Consider the following 9,833-nt stretch of genomic DNA (forward strand, 5'->3'; position numbering starts at 1 on the left):
TGGTGCAGACTGACATGTGAACTATATATCTATTGGATGGATTGTAATGTAGGCTAATATTGCATAGATATCCATCGTCCCCAGACCATATCCCTGACTTCTTAAGTGCCACCATGAGGTTGACAATTGTGTTCAGTATGTTCCCCACTGGATGAATTGTAGAAACTTTGTGATTCTCTGGCTTTTCATCTAGCTCCAACAAGAAGTCAAAATCTTAATTTGTCCTTTTTTTATACCTGCGAAAGGAATGAAATTCCCATTAGCTTCAGCTGTTCTTTGTTTAATGCTATTAGCAAATGCTAGCACGCTAAAGAAAGATGGTGAACATGGTACACATTGTACTGAATTAGGCATAACTTTAAGCCTTAAATTTAAACAGGTGACTTATATAAGAATGTACCCCCGTACAGCTGTCATGAACAGGGAAAGTAGCTATAGAGAGAAAAACTGTTTGTACGAGGCCGTAAAACTGTTTCTGCTGTAAAGTTGGACATTTCAACATGGGGCCTCATGGAGATTGACTCGCTTCTGTATCCAGCCTCATGTGGCCGTTAGAGGAACTGCAGTTTTTCATTATCAGCCACAGAGGTTTCAGCTTGGCTAGAAAGGAAATCTCGACAGGCATAGCAACAGTAACTAAGGGAGCTGGGGCTTAGCGGAGGGTCAATTGGATGAGTTAGCACCGCTGCTGCACTACAAGCCAATCTATGTCTCCACACTACGCTTGCATGAGTACTGTGCTTGTGTACACAGGCAGAATCTACTTTATAATGCCACCTGAAGGTGTAATTTGGGAGTTCTACATAAATTGCCTCACTCTGCATCATTGCTTTCCTCCTCCTACTTCCCCTCATCTGCTCCTCCTCCTCACACCTCTCTGTCTCTAAGCGCATTGTTAAGGCTCTCCAATAACCAGATAAAGGAGACGCTGGGGAACCTGGGCTGAGACAGCAAGAGCACAAGGAAGAAAGAAGAGGAGGAAAAGATTTTTCGAGCTGGGTTGCACTGTAGTGTGTGCGTGTGCATCTACTGTACATGCTGTTGAGGGATATCTCTGTGAGACACCACACTTTGTGCTTTGGAGAGGGTTGTTTAATCTCAAATAGGGAGGCGGGAGGAAGAAAGGAGTGGAGTGCAGGGAGGAGGCGAGAGAGGGGGGAGAGTTGGTCTAAAGGCTTGGAAGAGAAGAGACAGGACTGGGTGACTGGAAATGAGAGATAGGGGAATGACTGCATACTGGCACTAAAATGGGATACATTGTGGAGTATGTGCAAATAAAACCAAATGCAGAATCTGGAATGACAAGATAAAGCATCTTTATTCTGGGAGTTTTCTGGAAGAAAGTGGAAATTAATGTAAAGTTATTTGTATAAATACAAAAATATATACTGTATATGATCATTTAAGATGTGGTTATGGCGTTAGAAAATGTGCACATAGTGTAGGTAGTTTTACAGATTTGGATTCAACTGAGATGTGTGAAATCGCCCAATATTAAATTTATTCTGTGATATTCCCCAACCGGCTTCAGCTCTGTAACACCTCCTCATAAAGTGACTCACAGATACACAATATTTCTCGAATTTCTCCTCAAACACATACAGATAATTAGCATTTTTATAACTTAGATACAGTAGTTCAAACAGAGCCTCCAAACAAATCATCATGGCTGATTTTAACAGTCTTTAGCTACTGAAGGCTCAGAAAGCTGCATTTAAAAGGCAGAAAGAAAGAGAAAAATGAAACCGCAACACCCAGAAAGTAGCTACCCCATTACTGTTTGTGCTGTTTCTGAGACACTTTGGATTTTGTTCTTGAAATGTGATGTGTCAGTTCCTGTGGGTGGGTGGAGAGGGATTTCTTGCCACTGGACAAGACACCAGAAATTTGGGCAATCAGATGTTCTTCTCTTATGCAGAGAGTTGTAATTTTACTTAAAGTGAGACTGTGTAACTTTGCAACAGTGGTCACTGTGGCCTCAGGGGGTAATTACAGGATACGGCACAGTGAATTTCCCTCAATTTCCTAGGATTCCAGCAAAAATATTGAAAATGAAGTTTGAAGTGTCTTCTCACTACAGTAGCACTGAGCTGTGCCCTTCACTACCTGATTTTTTTCAGAGCAGATATTCTGAACAAAGTTATTGGAAATCTTTGCTGGACCACAGACGATGGGTTACGAGACTGAAAAGTCAGTCAACTGATTTAGTTATCCGGGGTTTCTGCAGGTTTAAATAGGTTAAATTTAACACTTTTTAAGACATTTGTTACAGCATGATCAATACAATTATTCATCTGACTTTTCAAGACCCTGTGTACACCCTGTAATCAGTCAGTGACACAGCAATGTCTGTCTCAAAGTTTGCTTACATTAGCTAACAGCAGCCATCATAAGCTATGTAGGTTGTTGCAGCAAAACCAGAGTGCTCTGAATTAAGCAAGGTGTTTTGTTTCTTTTTTATTTCATTTTAGAACTCAATGTTTCATTTGTAAGAGGAAGACTAAATTATTTAATTTTTTAAAAATGACTTTTTTGCTTTAAATTTTGGGCTAGACTGAATTGAACCCTTGACCCTGTTGGCACCATAACCACCACAATCCATCACTCAGAGTCCTGCTAGATCTGCAGAAGCAAGGCCACTCCAGCTAAAGTCCACTTGGAAGGATTTTCTTTGGTCTTGAGGTTGAAGGTCCATACGTATGTGGGCCCCCTCTGGCGTGTCTTATAGACAGGACACTGGTACACGTTCCTGTTCTCCTGTTTGTCCACAGGAATGGCCCTGATGAAGATGACTGGCATAGACGGTGTGAGCTCTTTCAGTCGGGCATCTACAATCATGCCAGTCTGAAAGACAGTTCGGAGTGGGAAAGGAGAGGGAGGGGGAGAGGGGGAAGAGAGGGAGGTGTGTGGGGGGATGACAAGCCAGTCAACCACAGACAGAAACATTTCACAGAGCTGGGGGAAGTTATAAATTACTTTGAGGTGCAGTGGAAACTTCGCCCAGACACAGACGTACTTGCCATTGAGGCAGCATTTAATAATGTTCTTTTGTAGGCGAAAAAAATAGATGTTTGACTAATCTTGGCTGGCACAAGCGATGTTAAGACTTCCAGTTTGCAAAACACAATATTGTGGTACCCTTGAAGAGTGGTGAAAGTCAGCAGAGTTTGAGCCGAAGTCAAGCTGCCCTGCCTTAAAATACACACTCTATAAACACACTGAAACAGAGTGGTCTGTCTCATTAATTAATCCTCCTACACTTAGCGCCTGACAAACAGAAGTTTCACCATGCATGCACAGTGACTTTCAGGAATGAATGTAAATCCTGATGACTTTGGAAAGCTCAGAGGACAAAGCCCTAATTGCAGCTGCATTTGCTATAAAACTTTAAAGAGGCGTTAAATACCAATAACTTGGGTAAATACAAATGATGGGTATGTTAAAGCAGGCCATGTGGGCTCATTGAGATTTAATGTAATTTTGTTTAACGACACTGTATATACACCGTTACTACGGTAACAGATATCCGTCTTTATTGTATAGCCTTACAACATATTGAGAGAATAAAAATGCATTACAAAGCTGAAGTATTCGTCACCATTAAGTCGTGTCCATCACATACACACACACAGGCTCCCGGCTGTGTAACGTCTGCATTTCTATCATACCTATTCAGCACACAAGGTGTTATTACATACAGAATCTAGATGTCTTTGATGTCTAAAGCCCCTCTGAATAAAATGCAAGGTTCATTAATATAGATGAGTAAGTTTATCATAAATCTTTGACTTTTATTGCTGCACAGAGCTGTGTCCAGATGGAGCGCTGCTTTCTCTCCTATTCACCCTCCGCTCCTCCCAGCCAGTGGCACAGAACTGGCCTTGGGGCCGAGAGGAGGACAGGAGGAGGAGGAGGAGAAGGAGAGTGGAGGAGTTGTGAGGAGAAGCCGCCCCGGCCCGTCTGTCCGCCTGTCTATTTGAGTCTCCAACTTTAATGAAGAAAAAAAAAAGGAGTGGCTCTTCTAAAGGGCGATCTAAGTGTTCTAGTGCACACTCTGCACATTCCCTAATTAAGAAGTCTACAGGGATGCTCCTTGAAAGCTGGGCGCATATACAGTAGCTGTATGTATGTAGATAGATAGAGCCCTGGGAAGCTGAGTAATGCACTGCGCTCCGAGAGCTGAACACAAGCAGGAAGCAAAGCATAAAATTAAAGCCACAAAGGGAATGTGGAGGCCCTCCAGGGGCAAAATATTATCAAGTTACTTTGCTTAACTCAGTTTAAAGATGCATTTTGAGGTTAGCTCACCTTATGTTCAGATTAGTCAAACATCCATCATCAGAGGTAGAGTGTAAAGGAGTATTTCTGTCTTAAATGCTTGTTTTTTGATTTTGTATCCAGACCCTCCTTGGAGACTAGATGTCAGAATCAGCTCTGTGACAGCCAGCTCAACAAAGAAATCAATAAATGACTCATGTACCTGTGTGTCCCAGCGCGCACCCTCCATGTACAGCCCGTGCACATAGGCCCCTTCACGAGGCGGTACACTGAAGTCCTCACGATTCTTCTTGGTGACGTCACACTGCAGACACATGCGGTCCAGAGGCCACTCGTTCCTGTCAAACACAGGGAGATTCACTGCGTCAAACAAAGTGGTGTCTATCACTTTTCAGCCTGTGATGTCCTAATGCACAGCAGCCTTACCTTCGAGCCATAGCCTGCATGATGGCTGTGAGAAAGGATTGCGGGTTGAAGAAGCCAGCCAGCCACACTACAGAGGGTAACACGAAGTCCGCAGACCAGGCTTCCAGCTCCTTGATCCTGGCCAGCAGGTCAGTGAACCACAGGGTCAGGCCGGACATGGAGGGGTAAGCCCGCTTGGTCCAACTGTCCGGCACCATGTCCAGGAAAATGGCATTCTGAAGGTTCTCCATGTCAGTAGTCATGGTTAGCTCTCCCTGAAGGGTGAGGGCCACAGGAAAGGAGAACATTCAATGTCCAACTGAAATCATCTATTTTGTAGTAAAACATCATTGTCAAAGTCCCAAAAATAATTTTCTCATCTAGTCCCTACTGTGTGCTGTTTGAATGATGTCTGTGCAGAGTTTGACACTAAAATGATGTTTTCACATTCATCTGCTGAAAGTGGAAAGTTTCTCTGTGCTCATTGAACATCTGATTTTAAGGGGCGGGGCCTACGAGCATGATTTGTGACATCGCAAATAGTTAGGAAGTCAGTCCTGGTCACTTGTGAATGACCCGTTTTTATCTACAGAGAGAGAAGGTCCGCCATGTTTCTACGTTAGCCCAGAACAGATAAATCAAACACAGGCTCTAATAGGGCCTTTGGGCTTTTTTGCTGCCACTGTAGTCATATACTCAGTTGGTTGTAACTCCATCGCTAGTTGCTAAGTCCTACACAATGGTCCTTTAAAGTAAGCCAGTATTGGGCAGTTAATACTGCAGAATAGAACTACCTTTGTGTGCTTTTGGTTTTTTATGAATACATACATCTTGCCACACTTCAATAATGATATATCGATGAAAACAAACAGTGGTAGTGTTGTTTATGAAAGTAGCTTTTGTATTATTTAAAAAAATACATTATTGTGAATATAACAGGTGTATTTGTTGACTACATCTAACTGTGAATGTGGTTGAAAGCCCCAAAAAAGTTAGTAAGTGGACCTTTGAGTTGAGATTATTTTCAACAGGTGTACAGTTCAAGTGTAATCACCAGAGCCTGACTGAACTGGTGATGTCAGCACGAACGCTGTTGTGCCAGTTTCTAATTGAATGTAATATTCAAACTTAGTGTACTCTGTAATGAGGGGCCTCGTGTTTGTAGATAAGAAGAATATTTTAGCCGGAAAGCTAATGTTATACAACGTTTGTGGCTCTTTCTGTGTTGTGTCATGGCTGCTGTCTGACTATAAAACAAAAATTTCACCCTTTTGGTTACTTTTTATTTTCCTCAAAGGAGAGCGCAGGGCATTTAATTGAAAGATCTGTTTGCTGTAGCAGAAAAACTACATGCAATTTCATTTCAGACCAACATAAACTTTATAACTGCAATCATCTGAATTTTTAGTGTTTGCCATACTTTGATGAACAGACTGCTTGTGGATATTAGAAAAATCTGTTGTGAATTTTACCCTGTTTATGATCATCTGGATAATAGTTGTTTTAATTAGGACGACTGTTCTCGGCACTGACAGATGCTGCCGCTTTTGTTCAAAAAAGTTCTTTGTGGATTTATGAATTTCCATTACAGAAAGGAACAGGGAGTTCAACATGTCACTTCCTGTTTGTCTCTGCAGCTAAGCACTGGAGGTGACACCTCCCAGCCGCATAAGGTGCTGAACGGTAACAAGCCCTCGGAAACTACTGATGCATACATAAACACGGAGACGAGCACGCCATGCCAGATAAGGAAACATGCTGTAAGATAGCCAAGAGAAGATGGCACTGAAGAGTAATGAGACAGAGTACAAGTGCAAAAAGCGGTGTCCTTCACCCACTGATACTGGAGCTGATGTATGCCTGATGTATAGATACCCACGTGTGACAGTCATAACAATTCTTTATGAGGGCGATAAGGTTCTGTAGATTGATCTACATCTGTGCGTTAACAGTGAACCTTTCACCTTTCTAACACACCTCAAAATAATCCTGATCCGTCAGTTCACACAGCCATGGCACTATGAAGCTGCACCAAGGCTAACATTCGGATACTTCCTATTTATTCCACTATAAAGACGAAATATGATTCCATTTGCTGGTACAATAGTCTACATGGCTTTTAAATCACTGAGCCGATTTATTGAGGCTTGTAGTGTCGGGAGATCGAAGCCTCATAACTCCTGACAAACGCTTTTACACATTTTTTTCTCCCCCTCCTTCTCCTTTCGTTTGTTGTTAACACACGACTCAGTCAGGCTTGACACACAGAACGCAGACATCTCATTCCTTTCTGCTCCTATGTAAGATCTCTGAGTCATTCTGAAGACCGGGCTTCTGACAAACAACGGTGGAAAAAAGGTTTAGTTATGCAGGAATACTAATGCAGCGGCACGTCAAGAGTCAACAGCAGCTGAGCCAGCGTAGTGTGAATCATACGTGTTGAGGATAATTGAGGGATTTTGAGGCAAAGTTCACTTCAAGTTCATTTGTTTTACATTGAAGGTATTTAGTTCTTAGCGCCGTCATCTGTGGACACCCTGGGGAGATTTAGGAGGTTCCAGGGAGTCCCCAACTAAATGAGAAATAAGCCCAGTTCGGACAGGATTAATGTTACGGGGGGGAGGTGGGGAATGGAACAGTCGCTGAATACTCCTCTGTGATTTAATTCATTGTTCCCATTGGGAAATTGTGGGATATGGTCTGTAATAGACATGGACATTCAGCAGGACAAAGCCAAAACAGAAAGCATCAACAGGGGTGTGCGGGAGAGGCATGGGGCAGAGATACTGTGTGAGGGGAATTAGAGTCAAAAACTGTGCTCTGGAATCAGAACAGGTTTTTTTTAGGTGCTAATTTGACAAACTTAAAGTGCCAATTGTGCAGAAATTTAAACAAACAAACAAAAAAAGCGGGTCTCCATAGTAGGACTGCCCCCTAATAGTCGACTTAATCATTTGTCGAGCTGCACCGTGTCACCGGGCCCAAAGTATCAGAGGATTGTGGGAACACAGACATTTTCTCTTGTAACACGGAGTTTCTTACTGGTGCACTGTTGCGTATGCTAACTGTACTAGCTGCCAATAGCTAGTCCTATTAGCTGACTGTACCTGGACAGGGAGCTCGGAGGACAGGGGGAGGTTAAACACTACTAGTGTAGCAGCGGGGGGGACCCAGCGGGGAATACTGCCAAAGCGTGGGACCCTGAATGTGCGACAGATTTGGAGTGGACCAACGGACGCTAGCTGATTTACAGACACTGCGGGTTTAGGCAGGGACAGGAGAGACATGAAGCAGAGGAAGAGGAGCAAGTTTGTAGTGAGTTATTCTTTAAGTAAGCTATTTTTTTGATAAATCTGCCAGTATTTGTTTTAGTTGGAAAGTTGGAAGTTATTTATTCCGTGTTTTGAACAACAAATGCGTGATGTTATACTGTGTTGAAATAAATGAACTAAATGTTCAGTCTCCTTGCTGGTTGTTCTGACACATTCACAATCATTACCGGTTTTACTCCCAGCATTAAACAGGCAGCTGTTCAAATATATATATTTAAATTATTAAAATAATATCAAACATGGGACAACTAGTTGACTATAAAAAAACTTTAGTCAGGGGCAGCCCTACTCAAAAGAGAACAATAAAAGTGCCACATATTTCTCTTTTCCAGCAGCTATGATTGGATGTTCAGTAAAACATACAGGGGGAAATAATTAGGGCCATGCCACAGACACAATGGTTGGGTCACAGCAACACAGTTCTGTGACAAATTCCATGTGCAATTCAAGCACACTCTTTTCTTGTAGACATGTGACATCAATCTGTGTATCAGAGGTCTGTGTATCAAGCTCCTGAGCCACACACACAGCTGTTGTATTCACTGTTGCTGGCTGACATTAACACCAACATGAAGCAGGAGTTCTGTGAGGAGACTTATGACATGTCTGGACATTACTAATACTAGGGAGGGTTCCATATTTCATGTACTGGAGGGGGATGTTGCAATTACTTGCTTGAACAGAGCTAAAAGTAGAGGGAATGCTGGACTTAACATTAGTCGGGTGGCCAGAAACAAGACTCCCGATGAATGCTAATGTTGCTAGATGTGTAAATAGACAACTGTTTGAGTACTCAATGTCAGTGTTGTGTTTACAGCTACCCGCTGCCCCCAAATGGCCATAAACTAAATGAATCAATGCAGTTTTAAATACTTCACTCTACTGAAAAAAACGGCTTGAATGACATTTGTATTAGTCAATCGAGACTTTTTGTTTATCCACTGAAATCATAAACCACAAAGCTTTGGTTGATGAAGAAAGTAATAAACTTTTTCTCTGGAAGAAAAAACAAAACAAACAAAAACTTCTCCTGAGGTGAAAGAAAGGTGTTTTGATGAGACAGTAGGGCCAGGCATGAATAGATTTCCAATCAAAAAATGATTAACTCGGTTGAACTGACAGTCTCAGCTGATGATTGGTTACACTGGGATATTTTCAGCTACAAAATGCAACCAATGCAACATAAATACTCCATTACATGTAAAATCGATGTTCTTCAAGTCCTTCTTAAGTAAAAGTACAGCTAGATTTACTTCAAGTATTAATAATAATAGTTCTTGTTTTGCAAAAAAAAATTGCCCCTGTGACTAATATACTAAATAACAGCATTAATACTGATGCATCAATGCGTCTGTGTCATTTTACCGTTAGGGGGTGTATTCTGGTGGTTATAAAGCTACGGGGCGGGACCCTCACAAAGGGTCACCAGATAAATCAGAGGGGTCGTGAGATGATTAATGGGGTTGAGCTACAGTTTGGTTATACATATTTAAAAATGCAATCTTTAATTACGTTTTTTTAATTTAAATTGTTGATAATTTGACCTCTTTGGGCCTCAAATGAATGACAATGTTTTTGGTGGAACTGCTCACAGCTCAAACATCTGAAACATGACAAGGAGCCCCAACTCGACACAAGCCACAATCGATACACTTGAATATCACAATATTATGTTTTGTGGTACTGTATTGATTCTAAAAGCACTATCGATTTTTAAGGAATAGCTTACATGCAAAGATTTGTGGCAGTGTTGTAATCTATCTTCAGCCATATGACTCTTCAACTCTAATGTTACAGCATAACTTGAGACAGGAAGAA

At 41.8% G+C, this 9,833-nt stretch overlaps 1 protein-coding gene across 3 annotated transcripts in view; it reads right to left on the reverse strand.

The window, feature by feature from the left end:
- dnah9 (dynein, axonemal, heavy chain 9) overlaps window positions 1-9,833 on the reverse strand; it is a 332,930-nt gene that overhangs the window by 17,654 nt on the left and 305,443 nt on the right. For 2 of the 3 annotated variants that reach the window (XM_051416719.1, XM_051416717.1), the window contains 3 exons: window positions 4,705-4,958; window positions 4,481-4,616; window positions 1,300-2,844 (listed from right to left, as the gene is read on the reverse strand). The exons of the other annotated variant lie outside the window; for it this stretch is intronic. In XM_051416719.1, coding sequence (XP_051272679.1) covers window positions 2,617-2,844; window positions 4,481-4,616; window positions 4,705-4,958 — 618 coding nt within the window. In that variant the 3' untranslated portion in view covers window positions 1,300-2,616. Of the gene's footprint in view, window positions 1-1,299; window positions 2,845-4,480; window positions 4,617-4,704; window positions 4,959-9,833 lie in introns of those variants that run through there. 3 annotated transcript variants of the gene reach the window in all.

This window comes from Dicentrarchus labrax, unplaced genomic scaffold, assembly GCF_905237075.1.
Source record: "Dicentrarchus labrax unplaced genomic scaffold, dlabrax2021, whole genome shotgun sequence".
Classification (NCBI taxonomy): domain Eukaryota; kingdom Metazoa; phylum Chordata; class Actinopteri; family Moronidae; genus Dicentrarchus; species Dicentrarchus labrax.